The sequence below is a fragment of the Panonychus citri genome, unplaced genomic scaffold, assembly GCF_014898815.1.
Source record: "Panonychus citri isolate SS breed McGregor unplaced genomic scaffold, ASM1489881v1 Contig00050, whole genome shotgun sequence".
Lineage (NCBI taxonomy): Eukaryota > Metazoa > Arthropoda > Arachnida > Trombidiformes > Tetranychidae > Panonychus > Panonychus citri.
Window position 1 is genome coordinate 349,731 of NW_026515455.1, and position 24,728 is coordinate 374,458.

Sequence of the window (24,728 nt, forward strand, 5' to 3'; positions counted from 1 at the left end):
AGGATTCCCTGCAGGGAATTCGGATGCTGATTAACTTACATCAAAAATTATTTATATCAACATTTTTACCTTTCAATCGAGAATCATTAACATTCCCTTTGATGATAACATTTTCACTCCCACAATCATCTTCTGTCATCTCTGCCTTCATCATTATCCCTACAATCATCATCATCATCATTTCTTTTGTCATCTTCTTTATTTGCCTCATCATTAACAGGAACAGAACTTATTAGAATCACTTTTACCCTCTAATATCACATTTCTTATTATTCTGCATCCTTTTTAAATCCTCATCATTCTCTCATTATTTTCATCTATTTCGATATCATCATCATCTACATCTTCAATATGTTACTTATCCTCACCTGTTATCATCGCTTAGATTTTTTTTCCTCTCTCTCTATTTAATACATTTAACCTTTTTCACTCACTCGCTCTCTCACAGACTCTCACTCACTCTCTTCTTGTAGATACATAGGAAAAGAATCACCAATAAAGTATTACACAGAAAAATGATTTATCTTTTATCACATTTGCTTTTTTACTCCCAGTTGATTCAATGATGTTTTTCTGCCAACTAATAACTGATAAATATCTTTTTTCATCAAACCTCTCAAAATCCTGAAACTGAATTTCCAGGGGAAGAGTAAAAACTTATAAACACCTTGCGACTTTATCCCTAACCAGAGTTTCTAAAATTCTGTCATATTTCTGATTTTATATTGAAATTTTTCTTCTCTTTCTCACCTTCATTTTAACTCTCTCATCATAAAAGGAGGAAGCTAAAGAAGAGAGAGAAGATGAAATTGTGATAATATCTTCTTCAGAGTTCTCACTCTTTCCTTGTGGATCATTTTTCATTCAGAATTGAATTGAACATGAAAAGTTGGATATAAATAAATATATTTATGTAATAATATTATTTCAGTGGATGGAACTTTTTTCATCCTTCTCGTCATGTTGTTATCTCTTCTTGCTTTTTCATCTTCATAACTATCATCATCTTTTGAATGAATAAATGAATCAATGAATTAATGGTGAAAAGGTGACAAAGTATTGGAAGTATTATATTTCACTTAAAGAAATTTTTTATCAACAATTTTCACCATCTTAATATATTCAAGAGATTCTGATGGAGAAATTGAAGAAAAGTTCAAAATGAAAACCAATTTTCTTCTTGTTTTCATCTTCCTTTTTTCGGTGATTCTCTCTCTCTCTCTCCCTCTCTCTCTCTCTTTCTCTGGTTTTCTTCTACTCCTTCGCCATTTCCTCATGTTTCCTGGAATTGAATTCAACTGAAACTTTTTTTTTCCATTTTATAACATGCACCTTGATTCTTGATTCTGATTACCTTCAATATCATCTAAATTACAAAGCATTTGGGTCTATTGATTTTATCATGAAGTAAAAAGTTCAGTCTCAGAACTAAAGTAACTCAGCTACATTTTAACTCATTTCAAGTTGATTGATTGATTGGTTTTATCATGTGTGTCTAATAATTAACTTTATAACTTGCAAGATGAAGTTTTAATCAACTGGGTAAAAGACTAACAAGTTTTACGAGTTTGTCGAATTATTTTAAGTTCCAAATTCTCTTAGTTCTTAATGATTGAATAGTGTTGATTCTGTCACATGAAGTGTTTATTACCAATAATTGGCTTGTTTTGTTCCGTTTTTTAGTGTATCGAATATCAATGAATCGATTCATTAATCTTTATCGAGATTAATGAATAACAGAAAACAATCTGATTGTAATAAAATGATTGCAAGTTGGCACTTTAATCATGTTTTGCTAGTGAACATTGTAATTATCATAATGATGATTGTGAGTCAAGATGATTAAGTATTACATTTGTAATCATAACAATTTAAAGGGAAAATGAAGATTAAGTTGAAATAATGGTAACAAGTTGAATTGTTGTTAAATGCTATCAAATGATTGATTGTTTTGTGAGCGACATTTTATTGGCTTAAATGTTCATTTATTAGATAAACCCTGTAAAAGACACTTAGAATACAAGCCATGAGTAAATAGGGTGTCCCAACGGGAGTTAAAAGGAAAAGACAAAATGATAATATCACCATGATGAGACTGATTCTGTTTCATTTTGGGTGTGTTATCATAATAACTTAGCATTCGGAATGATTCATTTATTATCGAGTTTCTTGTTTGTAAAATGTTTTGTTTGTAGTATGACTGTTTGAGACTCTATTTTTTAGCATTGAGAAGGAGGGAAAAAGGAAGAGGATGGTGATTGAGGAGGTAGAGAAAGAGAGAGAGAGAGAGAATGAGTGATAGTGAGAGCGATGTGGAGAGTGACATGAAATAAGATGGATAAAATTGAAATGATGATGATGTTATTTGTACCGAAATACTCAAAAGATTGACATGATTCTGTTGTTTACTCGAAAATTTAAATCCATAACATTTTAAAGTCAATTTATTTGGGATCAAATTGACTCAGTTTATCTCATGATGTAAACAGATAGTGGGAGGGACACTCTCTCTCTCTCTTTCTAATCGGCTTTGGTATCGATGATCGTATAGCTTATGAAGATTGAATCATGTTGATTGTAATGATGATGATGAAGGAGAGAAGAAAGAAAAGGAAATGAGAGTTTGAAGAAATGGATAAAAGAGCATTTTGATAAGGATAAGAAACAGCAACTGGGATTGACTGAGAAGGAAGAGGAGGATGAGGAAAATGAGAAGGAGAGAGAGAGAGAAATGAAATAAGAAGAATATGAAGACAGAGAGATGATAGAGTGAGAGGTGGAAGTGGAAGGCGGTGGAACCGTGAAAATGGATAAGACAGAGAAAGTGCTAAGCGATCATGTAAAGAGACACAAATTAAAAGAGGTTTACTAAGCATTTTCGAGAGGTAATAATACAAAGAGTCATAATGAAGATGAGGATGACGAGAAAGAGGGTGGAAGAGTGAGAGGGAAGATAATGGAGGAAAGATGAGAACTAGAGATGCAAAAAAGAGAGAGATTCAAGAGTCAGGGAGAATGATTAAGAGATGATGAGGAAAATGAAGAAATGCAATATTGCAGATGAAACAATAATGATGACAAAGAGGAGGAAGAGAAATACATTTACTGGGAAGATAAAAAGTGTTGCAAATGAAATGAAGATAAAGTTGACTTTTTTTCCTCTTTCCATACTAATCTTCAATTTCTTCCTGGTGAATATCTTCCCTGAGCCCTGATTTTCACCAGATTAACTTAAATGCTGTGAATGAGTAACCATCAAGTTATTATTATGAGAATTGAAACTGATGTGGTATCATCATTGTGCTTTTATCTTGTCAATTTCATGATGAATTTCAGGCCGATTCCAGAGTATAAGCAATTACAAATGTCAACTTTTACATTATCATTATTATCACCATGATAATGCAAATGATTTTAAATGAACTGAATCAACTGAATGGCGAAAAAAGTCTGATAATGTAAATTAAATGAAAAAGTTGTAAGATAGAAAATGAAAAGTTCCTTTACCATGATTACATGAATTCAATTGAAATTCTTGTCAGATTCCATCAATCTCACTCATACAATATAAAACAATTTTCCCTGAAATGGTTCAGAGTTCATTTTCTGCCTCTCAATCATTTCTCATTCCAAGTCTATGGTTTAAGTTAATTAATTTATCAAATCAAATTTGATTCTGTCATCAATTTGAGGTTAACCCATTCAATTGTGTCAGGTAATCATTATTAAAATGATTCAGTTGCTTTTTCATTCACCCTTGGGTTTTATCATGTTACTCAAAAAGTTTTATCATGAAAGTTTCAGTTTACTTTCAATATGAATTTATATTCAAGCACAGATGATTAATTAATCCACTTTAAGTGTTTATATTTTGATTGTTGAAATTTAATCAACAAAATCACTTGTTGAAAGTTAATCATCACCAAGTTCAATATACAAACAATAACATTGGGAACAATCAAAAGTTAATTAACAGCTCGATTAGATGATTAGATGATTAAAGGAGAGGAGATGAGATGAAAGTTAAAAATTGGTTATATTAGCGTAGATTTTGTTATATCTAAACTGAACTTGAATTACATGGAGAAATTCATGGTAATTCATGAATTTAATTTACCATTATTCCAACTGTATTATAAATATTAGATTAACTTTTATTCTGGATTCTGATTCTGGATTCAAGTTTTGATGATTGTTAATCATAATTGTTGATTATAAGTGTTGATAAATATTATTAACATAAATTAGCAGTTACTAGTGATGTTCAGGGAATTCTGAATAAGATTCAGGATCGTATTGTAATCATGATTATTATTTCATTCTTGTTATTTAATTAACTCAAGGAAATGTTGTCTTTTTTTATTCCATGATAATATTATTACAAGAACTGAGTTTGATATTGAACCTTTTTTGTTCATATAAATACTGATGATGAGACGAGGAAAACACAATGATCATGATGATGATGAGAGAGTCTTAAATGTATTTATCTGATGACGATGATGATGATAAAGATGAAGATGAAATTGGGTGGAGTAAAAAAGAGTAACAAGAAAAACTCATAAAGAAGTAATAATAGATTACAAAAGAATTGAAATAAAGACTGAGAGAATAAGAGATGAAGATGAAAAAAGTTCTGATGATTCTGATGATGATCATGAAATAGAATGAGTAAGAAATGATTGTTTGAAATAATACCAAGAGAAAGAGGAATAGATTGGGCAAAGAAAAGAAAGAGAAATGAAGACAAATGATGATAAGAAAGGAAACCATTTCCTCCTCAAGTGACTTTACCTTTTTTATTATTACTCCTTTTCAGTGTTATTACTTTCGACTTGTTACCTGATAATATTATTGTATCTTTATTTTTACCTGAGAAACTGAATTATTTTTATGTATCTCATCAAGAATCGTTTCTATCACAATAAATATCTTTTCATTTTGCATTCACTTTAATAGCAATTGTTATCATCGCCATGATAATATCAGTTCTGGGAATATTAAATATATGATAACAAAGACGATGGGAGTTTTTTTATTTCCAAATAAGTTCCAACTTTTGAATAAAACTATTATCATGTTATCGTTAATTCATTTCAATTATAATTACTTTTATTCACTTTTCCCTCTTTTCCTTTGGTTTCTTATGAAAACTTTACCTTGGGAATTGATGTTGATTTGAAACATTGGGCATTTGGTTTTGCAGATGATAATCCTGATTTTCTGGTGAAATGATTAATTTGATTAAATGGATTTGAAATTGTTGTTAATTTAGTTTTTGTATCTCCTTTCGTGTGGATCATGAACAAAAATAATAATAAGCTCCAAAGATAATACAATAGGAAAAACTAAATAATAAATATGATGATCAATGTATTATAATAATCAGATTAACATCACTGGTTAATCATCAATTGGTTTAATACAATCAAATGGGAGGATGGAGATGAAGATGAAGATTATATTTGGTAAAGGTGATTATGGTTTTGGCTTAAGGTAAAAAGGTAAAAGTTGCTTCATCAGGGAAAAGATATAAGCTTAACTCATGGCGAAGCAAATTCTTGTTATTATCAACAATGCAATTCCCTTGATCAGTTGATGATATTTACTAATATTATTATTTGTTGGACTTACCTTTTCACTCTATTGGTAGATTATCATCAACATGGAAAAGTTCTGGATTCGAATGAGATAAATTCTCATGATAACCGGAAATGTTATTCCATTGATTCAGTTGGTTATTACTTTTTATCCTGATTATCATTTACATCTTTGCTTTTTCATCGATAACCATTAATTCAATAGATAATCATGTGGATATATTGATGGTTATCATGATCAAATATTAACGATTCTTTCTCTCTCTCTCTATCAAGTTTTCACCTCAGAATTATTTATTATCAAATTATAATGATTAATGGGACTTAATGATTTGTTGTCGAGTTTTTTTCCTTTGGAGTTTTAATTGTAATTTAATTGATGCTTTTATTACAAAAGTTGGTTTGTTTTTACTGTTCTTGTTTATCATGTTACTTTGAACGATAATAAATACAATCAATTGTTGATTATCGTTAATTATTTACAATTAATAAACTTTTACTTTCACCATTAGTTGTGTAACTTGTATTTATACCCTGCCAATTGATTATAATCAATAAGTTATTGATTTAAGATAAAATATTATCTTTACATTTTTTGTTATTTTTCAGTAAATATCAGTAACTGTTTCCGGTTTCAATTTCTTTGCATAGTTTAGATTAAGATGATTACTATTAAATCATCACAATCAATTCTTTAATCCTTTTAATCTTTTAATCCGCATCCACTTATTATCTTTCCTTTTACAGGTCTTGAAATAAGAAAATTAATTTGTACCAAAAATGATTATTAACACAATTAGATTTGCAAATGATTTGGCCATTGATTTGCTCTGATTTACAAGCAATTAACTTTCATTCATTGCTAAATCTTGAAGGTACAAAAACGACACAACTTTTTTAGCATGAAAAAAAGATTCAGTTTTTTTCATGATGAAAAGATGAGGATGATAACTGTCATTGTCTTAGTCTTACACTTGGCTTATGGGACCCATTTTTGATGGTGATTGTATAATAATGAGACTGGAAGATGGATGATTTGAATGATGATAAGGTGATGATGTTGAATGATAATGTTGCTGTTGGGCGTGGAGATGATGAGGATGATGGCGAAGATGAGAGAGATGAGATTGATGTGATTGTTGATGATGATGGTGATGTTGATACTGTTGAAGGTGAGGATGATAAGGTGATGATGAAGATGAAGATGAAGATGATGGGGGGAACATGACTTGGCTCTCAATGAATCGACCCTTCTCATAGACAAACTCTTCAGTCAAATTGTTGGTGAACTTTTTGTGTCTCAATAATATTAAAGGAAGACGAGTTCGACACCAAAGAAACAATAAAGTTATCGTAATTATCATTATAAGGCCAATTATTAGTGAGCCCACAATTAGAGTTCCAATTGTTGAGTGAGGATTATAACAATCGATTTCATCAATTGACAATGATGACAATAGTTTACCTTTTAAGTTTGTAGGTGAAGAGCAAATTAAATCACTAAATGATGTTGTTGATGATGATAAATTGTTTCTACCATCAATCTTATTATGATTAATTGTTTTCCTTAAATACTTCCAAAGCCAGAGAATTGAACAATTACAATTCCATTGATTATCACGGATATCGAATACTGTTAACGACGACCAACTTGTTAATAGTGAATAAGGTAAATGTGTTAATCCATTACCTCGAAGTCTTAATTCCCTCAATGAATCACTTGATTCTTTCAATAATTCACTAGGTAATGTTGTCAATTTAGGACAATATTCGATTGTCAATTGTGTCAATCTGATTAATCCTAATAAAGATTTTGGATGGAAGTTAATTAAGTCCCTTGCATTTCTTATATCAAGGGTTATAAGGCTGTTTCCCAGCGAGTGGAAAGTTAATGAATCAATTGTAGTAAATTTATTTGCACCAATAATTAATTCCTCTAATGAGTTTATATCATTAAAGATGTTTGATTCAATTGATTGTAAATTATTTCCATCTAGTTGTAATCTCTTCAAGTTAACCATACCATGAGCCCATGAAGGTGAAATTGTAACAATTGAACAGGAATCAAGACGTAAATCAATTAGACGAGCAAGTGAGGCGAACCCGTGGTCAGTTAAGTTAATTAAACTATTGTGACCGAGGTCAAGGGTCGCTAAACTTGGAACCAAGTAAAGAGAGACCGAGGGGATTGTTGATAATCTATTAGATCGTAAGCTTAACCATTTTAGCTCATTGAGTCCATAAAATGCTTCGTCGTTGATTTGGTTAATTGTGTTTCGAGAGAGATCAAGTCTCTCCAAGTGTGTTAATCCAGTGAAAACACGAGGAGCCAAAATTGTCAACTGATTATCGGCTAAATTAAGAAGCCTTAATGATTCAAGGCCTTCGAACGATTCATTAGTTAAATGTGACAATCGATTTGATGATAAGATTAACAATTGAAGATTTTTCTGTCTATTAAAGTGTTTCCGGTGTAAAGATGAGATTTGGTTGGAGGATAAATCGAGAAGTGACAATTTAGTGTAGTAAGTGAACGATTCCTTGATTGTTTTAATTTGATTAAATGACAGGAATAGCTCACGAATCCCTGGATTCAATGTAAATGGTATTATATCAAGCGATGCCTCCTTACAATCAACTGATAACTTTTCATCAATACAAGTACATTTCACTGGGCACAAACAATTAACTTGATCCGATGTGAATGAGTAAATTATCATTAAGATTGTAATGATAATTGTCTTTGTTGAACATATCATGTTGCTGTAATTTGTATTGTTGAAATTCAAGTTGATTATGATGATGATAAGACTGTAAATGATTAGAGGAAAACAAAATGATGAAAATAACATCAAGATTAGAGTTAAATAGTAATAATCACAATTAAGATAATCAACTTATTGATTGGTTATTTTATGTTTACATTGATTAAAGAACGAGTAAGAAAATGGTGAATGATAATATTGATGAGATTGGTTCTTATTCAATTAACTAAATCATTATTATGATGAATCTAATTGATAGACGAGAATGTTGAAAGTTTGATATAGCCTGAGGGCGGATAATCAATGGTTATTCAATTCTAGGCTGAGTTGTGATTAGTTTCGGAAAGTTATAACAAAATTCATCATCGTCATCATGGTGATAATAGAGCAATCGATTTGTTTTGGTCAAACTAATTTCTGGTTAAGATAAAGTTACTTAATTGGAGATGAAATTTAATTAGTCCAATCAATTTTTGGTTATAATGATCAATCACCTTGATCAATTTTCCTTATATCAAACAATTAGACTTAATGTTGATGTTGGAAATTGATTGTCATTGGAAACCACAAAGTAAATGGTTAAAAAAAAGGGAAATTAGTAAATAAATCACTTACCTTAATGTTTTTATTCATTTTGGTCGATAGTTAATTGATTGAAAATAGTTGTGGAAACAATTTACTGATTGTTTTGCTAATACAAGAAAATGTTGCTCGTTCCTCATTATTGAGATGCTTTCAATTAGAGATGAACATAGACAGTTAATTGTAGTTAATTATAGTTGATAATATGAAGAAGAAAAAAATCAATTGGAAAAGAAAAACTTTATCTTTATTAATAAAGTTTACTTTTAATTGGTTGATAGTTAATCCAATGGCAGTTTAATGATTGTATTCACAGATAAATAGTGATCAGGATAAAGAGATCACTTTTATTCAGTTAACACTCAATTGTTATCATGTTAATGATATACAAAGTTAAAGGTGAAATTGATTAAGTCCAAACAGAAATGATAATCAAATGATCATCAGAATATAAGTTAATGTTGTTGTGACAATAATCATCGGCTTAATAATAGTCTCGAGACTGAACAATTTAACCTTATCGAAAACACTTTGCTCACTCTTTTTCATCAGGATAACATGAGATTCTGCGTTCAGAACAGAATGTTAATATCTCTTGTTAAATCGAGAAAATAACATTCAGTTACCATCGCCATCTATTTAATTTTATCTACAGAATTTGAAGAAGAAAAGTAAATTATTTTCGGTCAAATTTGGCGCCACAAATAAAATTCTCGTTTCCATGACAACGAGAAGTTATGATGGGAAAAACAGCCACAGTTCCGTTTCCGAGACAAAATTGGAATTTGAGTTTTTCTGTTCTCTCTTTTAGTCAATTGGTTTTGTTAATTTTTTTTGATAATTTAATTAATTTAAGGTAAGATTTTTAATTTATCATCTAATTTGTGATCAATGGTCTTCGTTTGTGTGATTTTGGTTTAACTTATTTTGTTTTCTTTTTTTATCTTTTATTTTTCTCTTGTAGTTTCTCAATCTCACTCAGCATCAATCATGTCTGCAGCTGATAAAAAATCCAAAAAAGCCATGGAGAGCATCAACTCCAGGTTAGCCCTTGTAATGAAAAGTGGAAAATACTACATGGGTTACAAGCAAACTTTGAAAACCTTGAGGTCAGGAAAAGCCAAGTTGGTTATTATTGCAAACAACACACCATCATTGAGGAAAAGTTTGATTGAATACTATGCTATGTTGGCGAAAGCCGGTGTACATCACTATTCTGGTAACAATATTGAATTGGGAACCGCTTGTGGTAAATACTTTAGAGTCTGTTCTCTTAGTATAACAGACCCTGGTGACTCTGATATAATCAAAAATGTGCCTGGCGAAGGTGGACAGTAAACAACCCAAGAAGAACTGTATAAAATAAAAAAATGTTTACATTCATGAATTGGTTTACCCAAAATTTATTCAACTCACCCGCGGATTTGGCAGCGTTTTCACCTTTAGGCAACCATAAACTTTCAATTATCAAACCAAACTAATTTAATCCATGAAAGAAATCGAGCCTTTAAAGTTAATTCAATCTCTTCCGGACAAGAAAAATTATCTCATCAATTCTGAAAATAGTAACTGCTTTTCATTGAACATGAGCCATTCAGATCATCAGAAATATCCAAAGTTATCCTTAGACAATTTGAGTACCAAATTGAAATGATCTGATCGATAATCAGTTAATTGCTCAAAATTAGCGAAACAGTTTCTCTCAAGAACAATTGTCCTTATCATTGAAAAACAGAATCATCAAAATCGGTACACATGTTGATTAGTTAACTGCGGTTATTCAAGTTGCTCTTTTCTCGGTTAATGTAAACAAGTTAATCCGCACTCATTTCGAATCGATGATTTAATCAAGACTCACAATCAATTAGTATTATTATTGGATTATGACTTGATGTTAATTTCCTCTCACTCTCTCATCTGATTGAGTGATTCTGTCAACAATTATCTAAATTGATCTAAAATCTCAACCCGGGTACAAGTGAACCGGTTATTTACTTTTCGGGTTCTACTCTTGTTGTTTTTGTTTTTCTCTCATTTTCTTTTTCTGGTACAATCATTTTTATCGGATTTAATTGTTTGGTTTCCATGTGAGCCGATTTCACTCTCTCACACTCACTCTTTTTCCATTTTAATATAAATATAAATCTAAATGGAAGATGATAAACAGTTAGAAAAAGATATTTCTCCTACTCGGTTATCATTTAGAAATTGGTTTCTACTTTCAACTGGTATCCTCATCGCTGCAATTTTAATTCCTTTGTTGTTTAAAAGTGACAATTATTTCTCATCATCAACTAATCGTTTAAACAGTGAAATGGTGAGCATACGTTTAATTAATAAATCACTTTTGTGGCCATCGATCACAATTGGCCTTCTGTCAACCCAACGAGTTTTTGTAAGAAAATCAATTTGATTGTTTCAACTTAATCTCCTTTGTCTCTTGTTGTAAATGCTTGATTTCTATGTGAAGGATTTGTCAGTTTCTTTTTCCTCTGATTCTCTATCACTTGGTAATTTACATTCGATTAGCAACAATTAACAATGTCTATTCAGATGTTCCATCATGTGAATCAATCAGTTTAATCCAAACTAATAGATGATCTTCTTGTTATCCTCTCACTCTAACAACATCTCTGGTTTATTTTCCTCTATATTGTCCTTTGTTTGGCTCATCATTTGGCCTTAACTCTTACTAGTGATCAAGAATGTTAACAATAATACTAATCAACTGGCCGATTGTGTTGTCACCAAGATCATTTTTCTAATGTTTTTCTTTTTCTTTGATCATTTAGGCTTCATCAATGAGCGGTGAAAATGCTTGGAAAAACGCAAATTCATTCTATGAATTTTCCGCCACAGACCTCGATGGTAAAGACGTTTCAATGGACAAATACAAGTATGTGCTTCGGACCAATTGACACTTTTATTGTGCTCTCACAGGGTTATTCAGTCAATAGAATTAAGTTCTGTTCTCTTTTATCTAAATTTCGAGGAATTTCATTGGAACTTTGTGATAACTAGAGTTGATTCCATAGATTATCCTATGAAAATCTATTTGGCTTTTCATTTTGTTGAGTATTTTTAACCCAAGGTCTCTCAAAGTTAACATCGCATGTGTAATTTAATTTATCAAAAGACTTTGTTTTGTTGAAATTTCATTCAATATCGATTTATGTCTTAATCAATTGAATGTTCATTATTTATCATAATTCAGATCTCACTTTGTAATGACACCATCAAGGTTTTCATGGATCAAAGTCTAACTTTTGAGTTGTTATTAGCATCATGATTGATAACCTCGTTCCATATCGATTTAATTATGAATATTTTCTCGTCATTTAATGAATTTTTTGTTTCCTTTATTTCCTTCAACAGGGGTGACGTGGTAATTGTAGTAAATGTCGCTACTTACTGTGGCTTAACCCGAGCTAATTATGCTCAACTCAATGAGATCTACAATGAATACAAGGATAAAGGTCTAAAAATAGCTGGATTTCCTTGTAATCAATTCGGTAATCAAGAACCAGGATGCTCTGTGGACATCAAAGACTTCGTAGCCAAGAACAAGGTCGAATGGGATGTTTACGATAAGATCGATGTCAATGGCAAAGATGCTCATCCTTTATGGAAATGGTTACAGCATAAGAAAGGAGGATTCCTTACGGACGGAATCAAATGGAATTTCACCAAATTCTTAGTCGATCGTAAAGGAGTTCCAGTTAAGCGATTTGCACCCACCGATGAGCCGAAGGTAATTTCTGGCTTCCATTTTCTATCCTTAATCAATCAATCAGCATAATCCAATTTCTAATCAATTTTTCTCTTTTTTCTTGATTTCATAGACATTCATCAAAGATATTCAAGCTGAATTGGCTAAGCAATAATCTTGAATTTTTTTCTGGAAAACTATTTTCGATTACAGCTATTGTTGTATTAAATCATATCCCTCGAACACTTTACAATTAATAATATCCCTTATTGTGAAACAATATGGAAACATTACAAACTGGAAGGGAAATCAACGGAATTTGCTCCGTTGACAATGAACTGAATTTAGAATGACCAAAATGAATTTTGAAAAGAGAAATTTCCAAATTGTAATCATCAACTAAAATCTCGGCCACAATTGAATCATATTAAATTGCACCTTAAAAACATGTAGTTCATTTGAATTCCAATATTATTTGTGTGATTTAAATATTAACATTGATTGAAATGAAATTTAAAATTTAAAATCAAGAAAATAAATTTGAATAAACATTAAACATAATCGATTCACAACCTAAGTAAATTTGATAAATCGCGTTTTAAATGGTCTACAATTTACTCCGAAATTGAACCGATTAAATGTTTAATAAACCACGTTTATGGAGTGTGAACCATCATTGTTTGCGTGACAATTAAGGATTAATGGTGATTCCAAGTTATATCCTATGGAAGAGAAAAGGTAAATTGTGATTGTCTTAACACGATTGGACCTAAATTAGTCTGGCAGCTGAAACTAATTCATTCAGCTGAACATTCATGTTTAACATCATCATCAGTGTAATAACAATAATCATGATGATGATCACACCTTAATCACCACTGGTTCCTATCGCCATCCAAGGTATTTAAACACTCACAATTAACTTTGATTGTTCGCCCAACAATCTATTGACACCTTAATATCTTTGCACGCTATTATCTTAATCATTAATAACAATGATGATATAATTACACTTAACAATTGGAAATTAATGTCATCTCAAGTTTATTCAAAATCTCTGGTTAAACAAATTCAATCAATCAATTGATTATCAATATATTGTCATGACAATTGAGGTAGAAAAGGAAACAATTTGAATCAATTGATTTTGCTTTTTTTTGCGATTAAGGCAAAGTTAATTGTGCGATTGTTTTAATTATCATCAGTTGGAACCTCAATTTTTAATTTGTGTTTTTTTACAGCAAGATGAGATTCTTGATGATTGTCACAATTAACGGGAATTGATGAAGGTACATTCGGCCCCATCGATGATTCAAATTGGTGTTTGGTGTAACTACAAGTTGAACAATTAGGAAGATTCACTTGTTTAGGTAAATTAGATGAGCTCAAGTGTCTGGAAAATTAGAAAGGAAAAGATTAAATCAATTACAATTAATTCCTAGTAAATTGTTACTCAATCAATTTCCATTCCAATCATGAAATTGAAACGGAAAAATGGTGAACTTGAGACAGAATAGAGAATCTGAAATTACCTGAACTGTTGTTCCATTATGGCTTTTTCTATTCTTTTGTCTTTAGCTCGTCGATTTTGGAACCAAATTTTGATCTGATTTTCCGTCAAATCGAGTAGATCAGCTAATTGGAATCTTTTGCCTCTACTAATATATTCTGCGACATGATATTCCATTTCGAGTCGAAGTGTCTGTTCGTGGGTGAACGTGGTTCTTTGTCGGCGAGGACCTCGATTCTGTCGAATTGGACCTGAGCCATTTCCGTTCGAGTGAATCGTATTACTATTATGATGATGAGGAACAATATATTTCCAAACTTGTTCAACTGAATAGAAAAAGAAAGTAAATAAAATTGAAATTAACTCAAATTATCTCGTAATTAACTCTCATAGAAAAACATTTTTAATCCATTCTAATGATTAGATTTGCTCAATTGTTATTATAAATTTAGTTCCAAGTTAATGGTTTCATTTGGATCATTTTCAATCAACTCAACAATTTGTTTAATCCTCATGATCTTTACACGTTAATCTATTGTCTAATCATCACAATCAGTCAATCATGACCAATAGAACCATTAACAGTCAATCAAATGATAATTACCACCGAAACCACAATTCCCATGAATATTTAACAATAATTAATCTTGTTTTCTTTTTGTCTTTTTCAAGGTTCATCGAATTCATTTCAATTTAAATTCTAATCAATTTAAATCTAGATTATCTTTCATCAGTGGGAATTATGATGAACATAATTTAAACTCTATTAAGATCAATCAATGCTGACAGATCAAAATATTGGCCATTAAATCTCGTAATAATTAATGATCATTTAAAAGATGTTTAAATTATTGAAGATTAGAGAAGAATAAAAAAAGGAAACCGGAAGGTAAATCGATGGTCATAAGGTAAGCAGAGAATCGGTGATGTTGGTCATTCGAAACTGATTGGATGATGATGATTAGGATGATGAGGAGAATCTTTCTATTATCTCTCTCCCTCTCTCGGAAGTTATCCCAAAAGTAGATCAAAACTGTGGCAAAACCGGAAGAGTTTACATATTATCTCGTTGGATGATTATACTCTTGAAGTTTGCTCTCGTTTTGTCGAAACAATTTGTTAGCAAAGAGAAAGGGATGAATGAGATGACCCTTTGTCTAAATATAATAATAAGCATCTCTTGACCATCATCATTACCATTACCTTGATACTAATGATGACGAAGGGTTGGACAAAGTGAATGGTTCATATGGTTAAGGTCACGAGCGGAAATATAGCCTATGACCTTTAAACCGATAAACGCATCTTCCTTTCATCTCTCGTTCCAGTTACTTTGGCTCTCACTTTGACCGACACTTTGCTTTGCTTCATTTCATTTTGTTGACCTCAACAACAAAGGTACAAAACTGACCACTCACCTTGAAGAAAACAAAAACTGGACTAACCTTTCACTTTTACTATTGAGGTCAAAAAGTGGATTGGATTTTGTTCCGTAAAAATAGATCTAATTTTAATTATATATATATCTCTCTCTCTCGATCTCTGTTGATTCACTTGATTAACCACCAAATCAAACTTCCGATTGTAACAATTTATAAATTAATGATTAGCAGTATTATTGTTTAGGGATGATGATAATCATTTTGTTTACCTCTCAATCTGTTTCCACTCATTTAGTTTACAATTAATGATGTGTTATTATGATCATTTTGTATTCATACAAATCATTTGATTTATCTCATTTTTCAAACCTCATAAACTTTAATTGTGGTGAAAATTAAAGGCAACAATTAACACTTGATAATGAATTGCCATTTATAATCATCACGCTAACCTTTTACTGTCATAATCAAATTAAACTAAACAAATCATCAGAGTAATTAGATTATTATAAAATTCTGTGATTGTGAATTACATAAATCAGTGGATTAAATTTTTGGCTAATCAATTGACTTACCATTTGAATAAGGTAAAAATCTCCGATAATCATAATAAGCTGGATAAGTAATTAAAGACGTTTCAGTGATTGTTGATTGTAAAATCGCCGTTGTTGGTGATGAGGATGAAGTTGTTGATGATGAAGATGATAATTTCCTTGATGATTTGAGTAGATTTTCAATTGTATAATTTAAAACTGAAGAATTAGATGATTTAACTCTTTTGTCACAATTAACCTTATTTTCCAATGGATTAACACAATCGGCACGATTTTCATTGTCATCGTCATGTTTATCCTCATCCATATCAATCAAATCTCCATCTTGATTGATATTTGAATCACATTTTTCAGTTTTAATTGTTGTTGATGAAGATAACAACGAGTCAACATCACAATTAGATTGATTTGATTCACTTGAAAGTTGAGTTAAATTGTCATCATTTAAAATAATCTCTTCACAACAATCAGGCATAATGATGCACATGTAATTATCAATCAAGATGATTTTTTAATGAAACAATTTAAAGAGAAAAACTTTCAATGATAATCAGTGTTTTAAATTGTCAAAACAATGATCACAATTAAATCACCGTGTTGATAATAAACATAGTCCAAAGATGAGATTGTAACTGATAAGGATGAGAAAGGTAAGTTATCAAAGGAGGAGCTTCGTGTGGGTGGGAGGCTTTACCTGGACAGGTAAATGCGAAGGTAAAACTTTCTTAATAATCTTATAGGAAAAATGCGCAAATACAGTTTATCCTTAACTGCGACTTTATTGTTATGATAATTACCATAATTGTCGTAATTTAAATGATATAAATGATAATATTCCGAGTATTATGAAATTACCTGTGATTGGATCTTTAGTTCAATTGTTTCAGGTCTCAATTGATGAGATGATTTTTTATTCCAGTCGATCAGCTGGATGGATAATATTTAAAGAACTTTTTTCGAAATTTTGGAAATTCTTGTTTATTGAATTATTATTATTAATGATTGTGAGCATCATGATGTGATTAACATGATGATTGTTTTGTTTCATAGTTGAGATTCAGTATCAGGAAAGAAGATGAATAATGATGATGATTAATTGTAATAGTTTCAAACTAAGATTCTGATTCTGGGAGTTAAGTTAATATTGGAAAACATTGAGAATCCAATTGATATAATTGTCACGCAAATAACATTTTTCTTGTAATAATCACAATGATAACAATCAAAATAACAACAACTAATACTCATGAATATCATCACAATCAAATAAACACGCTATCATAACAATAATCATCAGATAATAACTATCATTAGTTTAATATGAATTATCAATCTGAATATTGGTGCAAATTGTTATTATTATTGTTCATGATTAACTAAATGATTAACAGTTAATTTGATGATAGTTTTTATGTTAACTAATTAATCTAATAGGAGAATTAATTTTCTCATTTAAATATTTAAAGTAAATTTTCATATTCAACAATTAGGAAACAGGATAATCAAAAATCCAATCAATAATAATAATAATTCAAATGATCATATTAATACTGATGGGAAGTGCTTGTGAGATTAAGCCCAGATGATGATCGAGATGAAAAGATGAGGATGAAAGGGAAGATGATGATGATGATGATGATGATGAAAGCCATTCATTTTCGTGTCCAATTTGATCAAAATTACACAAATTGACTGGTTAACATAGTTTTGTGGATTCCCTTTACCTGAGACTGAATCTCCATCCCTTTTCATCCTCCGCATCAATTTTTATCCTCCTCATCCTCTTGCCAAATCCACATATAGGTCAATATAAACAGGACTCATCATTGAAACTATCATTTAGTATGAGGATGATAAAGATGATGAGGATGATTGTATGTGAAAAAATCTCTATGAGAAAAAAATCATCTGTGTAATAATTGTAACAATAACATCATCTCATTTATATGATTGGTTGGAAAGCAAATTTAATCAACTGCTAACTCGTAATTAGTTTTAATCATTTAATTGATTGTTTGTTATCCGTTGACTCGATTACCTCCCAATTATTATCCGTAATTGTCATCAAATTTGAATCACAATAACGATGATGATAATCGATCATCAATTAAGTCCAGTTAATTTAGTTTCCAATTTTCGAGTCAATTTTGTATCAATCAAAATTTCTTTTCGTTTATTTTTCAAAAATAATCAGAAATAATTAGAAACAATTAAAAAATCTATTCTCAACAATTTATTAATTCTTTGCTTTGTTAAATATATCATCTACAATTCAGATTTTAATTTCTTTTGGCAGTGAATATACAGTGTTAATCTTAATTTGTTTTGGTTGCTTGTGTATTAATCTTAATCATCCCACTTTGTTTAGGGTTTAAATGCAATTTCAATCAAACAATTAAATCAGTTTATAAATTAACTGTTGATGATAAAATGAAGGAAACAATTTAATTGTCTCTTCTACAGTTAATTTTATATTGTCCAGTTTCCTAGAGTTGATCAACTGGACAATCAATTGTCTAAATTTACTGGAGTAAATCCTTTAAACCAATTGAAAATCATTAATGAGTTAATCTTTTCAATCAATTGGTTTAAATAATAATACTTATTAATCAATTAATTAACTGTGTGATTAGTGTTAACACATGGATGAAAAGTGGATGAATAAGAGAGAGAGAGAGAGAAAAGAAAGAGAAAAGGATCAATTACAATTAAGGTGTTTTCTTTGAAACAATTAACACAATTAGTTAATCAATTCCTAATACTTTGCATTGTAGTGTTTTCAACTTAATCATTAATGTATAGACACTTTAACAGAAGTAATTAAATTAATAGCAAAAAATTCTTGATTAAAAATCACTACTCCAAGTTGATAAATCACAGCTAATCAACAATAAGAGTAACGATCGGGTTAAGCTAAGTGAAACTTGATTACCGTTTACAATTAACAAATTTTCCCAAAAAACGTATCATTAGTAGTGAAGTTGAAACAATTTGTTAACTAAATTAAATTATCATCAAACCATCAACGAAACAATAACATGATGGATGCAACTTTTTCTCTTTCTTTACAATTCAAATTAATTCTCATCAACTGATTGTTATCCTTTTTCCTCTGTGATAATATCTTTCCAATGTTTTCCATCACAATCTTCATGGATCTTGTTTCAAAATTATAACAGAACAAAAAGAAACAGATAAAAGATGAGAATCATGATGAAGATGAAGATAACGAGGGAATAGAAAAAGCCGAAGTTGATGAAGTTTAATTTCCTCTTAAATAGTGTCTATTTTTATAACAGTTACGCTTTTGATTGTGAAAATAAAGAAGAGGATGATGAGAAGATGATAATGAAGATGATGAGAAGACAAATTGTCGTTGAAGATTTTACAAGAATGACGATCATCATGATATTCATGGTAACAATTGTATCATCTTGCTATTGAATCCTAAATGCACATTCTCAATGTATCCTGTCAATCCAATTGCTATTTGTTGTTTTGTAATCCAATGTTTTGACCATTCCTTTTGTTTTTTCAAAATGTCTAATTATTGTATCCTAATTGTTAATTTTGGTGATGACGATGATGAAGATGAAGATGATGATGATGATGATGAGAAAGCGATAATTATATAGATGAGTTGATGAGGTGATGAGGTTTTCAATTTGTGACGAGATGAGCTTGAAAAAGGAGAGATCGTAATCATCTAAAATCCAAGATCACAATTAATTGTGTGTACGCTTAACTATTCTGACAGTTAATTAGTTAAAACTTGATCATCTTTTTCAATCTCTCCTCAATCTCTCTGAATTTAATTTTTTGGATTTTGTGGGTCAACAAGATTAAATAGTAAATAGTTCAAATGGTTTATCGGTTTTAAATCTTTTCCTCTAATTAGATTGCACTTAATTAGAGGGAAAAAAAGAAAACAAAAGAAAACAAAAAAGGATTTTTTTCATATTATTAACAAAAATATGGCAATAATCTTAATAGTAACAGGTAACTTAGAGAGTAGATTGATTATTGTCATCGACTACCGGACCAAATTGGCTTCGAGCATCTCGAGGAATAGTTTGTTCATTTGTACTCTTCCCTCTAATTTGATTCCATTCCAGAAACGCCGAGTTACTCCGTCGATTTGTCTCAATAAGGGTAAACATAACAACAATTGACTTAAGTGATGAACTGAGTTGTATGGTCGAAGAGCTGAAACACATTCTTGTAAGGCAATTAACAAAGTATCTCGAAGCTTTTGCACTGATTGACTATTCTCAAGTTGAATATCTGTTGAAGAGAAAATAATAAGAAAAAAAATTAGATTAATCATTGAGTAGAAAATTATATAAGTTGATGAGAAAGATAATGAGAAGACAATTGTATCAATGTGACTACCACAACCAGAGAGAAAGGTCCTTAGGCTCAACAGATAGAGAGACCTTGACGATAATAATTATTGAAAAGATAAAATAATTAATGAGAGAAAATTATATAAATCAGTGGGATGAGAGATTAACCAACAATCTAATAGAGAAAGTCTGTCACGTCAATGAGTAAATCATTTCTACTTGCAAAGGATTGACAGTGAAATGAACAATTAGTTAACTACCATGAGAGTTTTTTCCTTGATGAAGAGCAAAAAGAGTAAATTAGTTAATTACATTGTAAATATTAAAGTTGATTGTTGATTAAAGTAACTAAATGGCTTATTGGTATTTAAGAAGTTACAATCAATTTCTCAATCAATTGATCTGTTGATTGTCAAATGAGCTGAGCAAAATTAATTTGATGACCGTTTCAATAATAGTATCTAGTTGAACGATTATTGTGACAAATTGACTTGATTGAACGTCTTAATCCTTAATCACAAGTTGGAAACAGATTAACATAATACATAATCTTTGGTGATAAGCCAAGTTCAAGTCAAATTTTCATCTCATAAGCTTTGGATAATTAAAATTTATCCAACAACATCAACTGATCCACAGACTAAATTGAGCTATTTTCAACTATTCAATCCAATATTTTTGTTTCTCCATCACTGTAACTTAATTGTTATCATATCTCCAAGTTAACTTGATTTAAATAAACTTTAGAATTGAGTGAAATTTGAATGATAATAATGTTAATTGTGGTTAACAACAAGGATTAATAGTTAATGTTAAAGAGATAGTGAGAGAGGTTCACAAAAGTAAATAACTCGATTTCAAGAATCAAAATCTAATCTTTCAACAGCTGAGACTCTCGATTCATGGCATATTATCAACATGGAGATTGAATGAATAATCATAGGAAGCGAAAAAGTTGAAGGTGAATAAGGAAGATGGAAAATGCAATTGAAACGGAAAAGAAAGGAAAAGAAAGAGAAGATAAGTTGCGCAGTAGAAAAGAGAGAAGATGAAATGATCAAGATGAAAAATGTTCGAAATATTGAAATTCGAAGAAAAGAAACTATGTCACATACCAAGAGAATAATAGGAATAAGTTAACCCACTGAGAACGATATTTACTCTCATGAAAATACTATGTGAGTCTTGGTAGAAAATTTGATTGTCTTAAATCGACAATTAATTACTTAATTGTAATAAGAAAATCTGATTAGAAATTCTGTTTCTTTTGATCATGAGAAGATTTGATTTTCTCTATTTAAGTAAAATAAAAACATGGAACATTTAATTTTTCCTTTCTCTCCATTTTTTTCTGTTGGCAACCGAATCAAAATTCATTGTTATTGTTAAATAGCAAATTTATAAATTATTTTGTTCGCCTCACACTTAGAGATGATTATCATCATCGCACAATATAAAAAGCATTCACGATGAATGTGCTGTTTTAGTTTTCCACCAAGAAACATGATTAAATATTGAATGGAAATTAAATGAATGAGTATAAGCACAAACTACTAATGTGAGGATTTTACTATTTATCACTAGTCTTGTTTGTTTCCAATAATTGAGAAAAAAATGACCTAGAATATTATTCAGATATAATTAGGTGCAAGAAAAAGAGTTTAGTTAATCTCTAAGGCTGAATTGACTATAATGAGGATACAATATAATCAAGAATATCATGTTTGCTTAATTTAACAGATAGAAAGGAGAAAGAAAGGAAATCTGATGAGGAAGAATCTCAGGTAAATTTGAAATGGCAACGTTATAAACCATGAGAATATCTTATGAAGAGAAAGAGAGAGAGAATGAGATAGTAGTCATTAAAGTAGAAGATGATGATGATGATGATGATGATGGAGTATAAACAAGGATAGAAAATGAGAATGAAAATGGGTGAAATATGTAATGAGTGATTAAAGTCTTTCTTTCCCTCTCTCTTTCTCTATCTTGTTGGTGTAAGTATCTATGTGGCAAAAAGATACTTTGATCTATCAGATCGTGATGACTTTTCATCACAATTATAATAATTATATATATTGAGAGATAATCGATATTCAATTATCCGAACTGAGGTAAATATTGTATAACTTAGAGCGCAGTCAAAACCATGAAACACAATCAAGGTAAGAACAGGTAAAAATTGTGCAAACACTAACCTGTTAATCTGAACAATACATTCACATCATTATTTTCAATATCGTTATTAGAACATTTTTCAGGTTTATGGAAGAGAGAAAGAGAGAGAGAAAGTGAGGGGAAACTTCATGTTTAAATAATGACACCGATATTGGATAATAATAGAAGAAACTATCAGAATACAGGTAAATGTTTCAACTGTTTTAAATTGTATTGACGATGAATGAATGAAAACTAACCAAACGAAGCGAAATAAAAAACGGAACCTTGACTTGTTTTGAATGAAATCTAATTTACACAATAAAAAGAAGTTTTTTTCTCTCCATCATCACCATGATTACTTTCATTTACGAATCGGTTGATTCTTATTTTCAATACTTACCAACATTTGTCAAGAGAAGAGCCTTAAGGACAAGATATTCTTCTTTCGCTATACGTAATTGATTCAATCGTTTGACCAGTTTAACACATGAGTTGAACATTTCTTCCGCTTTGGCTTGTTTAGATTGTGTTTCATCCATCACAAAATCACTGGCGAAAATGAGCTGCTTTAAAGGCATGGAAGCAGAATAGCATGATGATGAGAAATGCTGGTGAGTCCTGAAAACATTAAGAAATTGATCAAATAAACAATCAACATTTTGAGATTTTTCTTATAGTATATTTATGTCAACCTCATTTGAGCACATGTAAACATTAAGCTACCTGTAAGCCAAGGAAAGCGAAAGTATCTCGGCCCAACTATTTTGCAACAATTTCATTTGATCATTGAGAGCAAGATCTGAGAAACCAGGTATTTGTTTGGCCCAAACAATTGTCGCCACCAATTCACGATCAACCAGATCTCCTAATATACAAACAGTTTTATCACTCGGTGATTTCGAATAGGCAGTCCATCGATCTTTATAAGTTGAGTCACTGACCAGCAGAGTTTCAGGTTCACAACAGATTAAAGCAGTGACAAATTTGTTTTCTAAGTAGAATAAGGAGGAAGTGTTGGAGAGAGAGAGAGAGAGAGAGAAAGGTAAGACATAAATGGAGAGAAGATTTAGAATAGAAAAAGATGCTGAGATTTTCTAAATGAAATTAATAATGAGAAGCCAAAAATAGAATGTCCCAATAGAAACGAAACATGTATGACAAGTTAGAAACTGGTACCAGGATGAGTCAAGAGATATTCTCACTAGTGACCAACATTTTGTATTCTAGTGACCTACCCTCTAGTGTAGTATTTTTCGGAGGTAAAGTGGCAACAGCATATGGACTTTCTGCATTCCGTCGGTACTTTTGTCTTCCTCCTCTCACTCTATCTAATCTAACCCCTTCCTTGAGCATACCCATTCGAAGGCATTTTTGAAATCGGCAGGCTTGACATGCTTTACGTCGTCTTTTGTTTATCTCACAGTCACTTTGTGCTGGACAAGTGTATTCGATGTTTCCTTTGGAGCAAAAGAAGAAAGAGAGAAAGAAAGAAATGTAAACAAATACAGTAAATATATAAACAAAAAAGAGAAGAAAAAAGATAGACAGACAAAAACTACTGTATAACAGTAACATACATCGACAGAAAGAAAGAAGAAGAGAAAAGAAAAAAACAGAGACAATAAAAAGAGACACTTTCTAAAAATGAAGCATCTCCCTTATTCTTAAACTGATGACCAAGCAAAGAGATTCCATCGATAGCTAATAACTGACCGAATCATTTGCGATTACCAAATAAGCAGAATAATGGAAAATAGATGAGAGATAATTGAAAGTGGAGAATAGAATTTGAAATAAAAAGAATAGAATTTGATTACCTTGAATAGTTCTCTTGAAAAAAGCCTTACAAGCTTCACAAGAGGCAACTCCGTAATGGAAGCCAGAAGCAGTATCACCACAGACAAGGCACAACCTTTTAGGTGATAAATCATCGGGCTTAGTTTCAGTTACATCGAATGTACTAACCATGATTAAAGTGAATTAAAACAGAATCAAAAATATCGGTTGAATGTTAATCACAATTGTACAAATATGAGAGAGGAAGGAGAGAGAAGAGAGAGAGAGAGAAAGAGACTAATTAAGAAACTAAAAAAATGAAGAGAAACACAACATGAGAGGGA

At 30.6% G+C, this 24,728-nt stretch overlaps 5 protein-coding genes across 6 annotated transcripts; 2 read left to right on the forward strand and 3 right to left on the reverse strand.

Moving 5' to 3' along the window:
* Window positions 1-5,625: 5,625 nt before the first annotated feature.
* Window positions 5,626-9,507, reverse strand: LOC128385685 (leucine-rich repeat-containing protein 15-like). The gene is made up of 2 exons (XM_053344571.1): window positions 8,981-9,507; window positions 5,626-8,411 (listed from the first exon to the last, which is right to left on the reverse strand). Exon 2 carries the CDS (start codon window positions 8,357-8,359, stop codon window positions 6,569-6,571), a length of 1,791 nt encoding a protein of 596 aa, XP_053200546.1. The 5' UTR covers window positions 8,360-8,411; window positions 8,981-9,507; the 3' UTR covers window positions 5,626-6,568.
* A 155-nt stretch (window positions 9,508-9,662) lies between these two features.
* LOC128385688 (60S ribosomal protein L30-like) lies at window positions 9,663-10,334 on the forward strand. Its single transcript, XM_053344575.1, has 2 exons — window positions 9,663-9,803; window positions 9,912-10,334. Exon 2 carries the CDS (start codon window positions 9,938-9,940, stop codon window positions 10,283-10,285), a length of 348 nt encoding a protein of 115 aa, XP_053200550.1. The 5' UTR covers window positions 9,663-9,803; window positions 9,912-9,937; the 3' UTR covers window positions 10,286-10,334.
* A 635-nt stretch (window positions 10,335-10,969) lies between these two features.
* LOC128385687 (glutathione peroxidase 1-like) lies at window positions 10,970-13,108 on the forward strand. Of its 2 annotated transcripts, none has more exons than XM_053344573.1 (4): window positions 10,970-11,342; window positions 11,740-11,843; window positions 12,323-12,698; window positions 12,790-13,108. In XM_053344573.1, the coding sequence occupies exons 1-4, from the start codon at window positions 11,097-11,099 to the stop codon at window positions 12,829-12,831; spliced, it is 768 nt and encodes a 255-aa protein (XP_053200548.1). In that variant the 5' UTR covers window positions 10,970-11,096; the 3' UTR covers window positions 12,832-13,108. The 2 variants fall into 2 exon arrangements, with proteins under 2 accessions (XP_053200548.1, XP_053200549.1); XM_053344574.1 differs by having other exon boundaries at window positions 10,986-11,264.
* A 181-nt stretch (window positions 13,109-13,289) lies between these two features.
* LOC128385686 (homeobox protein Hox-C3a-like) lies at window positions 13,290-16,787 on the reverse strand. The gene is made up of 3 exons (XM_053344572.1): window positions 16,124-16,787; window positions 14,189-14,492; window positions 13,290-14,049 (listed from the first exon to the last, which is right to left on the reverse strand). Exons 1-3 carry the CDS (start codon window positions 16,587-16,589, stop codon window positions 13,848-13,850), a joined length of 972 nt encoding a protein of 323 aa, XP_053200547.1. The 5' UTR covers window positions 16,590-16,787; the 3' UTR covers window positions 13,290-13,847.
* Window positions 16,788-19,339: 2,552 nt separating this feature from the next.
* On the reverse strand, window positions 19,340-24,723 carry LOC128385702 (steroid hormone receptor ERR2-like). The gene is made up of 5 exons (XM_053344591.1): window positions 24,426-24,723; window positions 23,844-24,065; window positions 23,332-23,599; window positions 23,009-23,226; window positions 19,340-20,386 (listed from the first exon to the last, which is right to left on the reverse strand). Exons 1-5 carry the CDS (start codon window positions 24,574-24,576, stop codon window positions 20,136-20,138), a joined length of 1,110 nt encoding a protein of 369 aa, XP_053200566.1. The 5' UTR covers window positions 24,577-24,723; the 3' UTR covers window positions 19,340-20,135.
* Window positions 24,724-24,728: the final 5 nt, after the last annotated feature.

Bases quoted from the DNA above. Each gene is read 5' to 3' on its own strand.
- LOC128385685 (XM_053344571.1), bottom strand. From the start codon at position 8,359: ATGATATGTTCAACAAAGACAATTATCATTACAATCTTAATGATAATT.
- LOC128385688 (XM_053344575.1), top strand. From the start codon at position 9,938: ATGTCTGCAGCTGATAAAAAATCCAAAAAAGCCATGGAGAGCATCAAC.
- LOC128385687 (XM_053344573.1), top strand. From the start codon at position 11,097: ATGGAAGATGATAAACAGTTAGAAAAAGATATTTCTCCTACTCGGTTA. The intron at 11,844-12,322 runs GTATGTGCTTCG...TTCCTTCAACAG, and splicing joins GTTTCAATGGACAAATACAA to GGGTGACGTGGTAATTGTAG. The intron at 12,699-12,789 runs GTAATTTCTGGC...TTGATTTCATAG, and splicing joins CACCCACCGATGAGCCGAAG to ACATTCATCAAAGATATTCA.
- LOC128385686 (XM_053344572.1), bottom strand. From the start codon at position 16,589: ATGTGCATCATTATGCCTGATTGTTGTGAAGAGATTATTTTAAATGAT. The intron at 14,493-16,123 runs GTAAGTCAATTG...TTTTCTATTCAG, and splicing joins ATTTTTACCTTATTCAAATG to TTGAACAAGTTTGGAAATAT. The intron at 14,050-14,188 runs GTAATTTCAGAT...CTAATTTTCCAG, and splicing joins ATAATGGAACAACAGTTCAG to ACACTTGAGCTCATCTAATT.
- LOC128385702 (XM_053344591.1), bottom strand. From the start codon at position 24,576: ATGGTTAGTACATTCGATGTAACTGAAACTAAGCCCGATGATTTATCA. The intron at 24,066-24,425 runs GTAATCAAATTC...TTTGCTCCAAAG, and splicing joins TTTCAAGAGAACTATTCAAG to GAAACATCGAATACACTTGT. The intron at 23,600-23,843 runs GTAGGTCACTAG...TATTCTACTTAG, and splicing joins GAAAAATACTACACTAGAGG to AAAACAAATTTGTCACTGCT.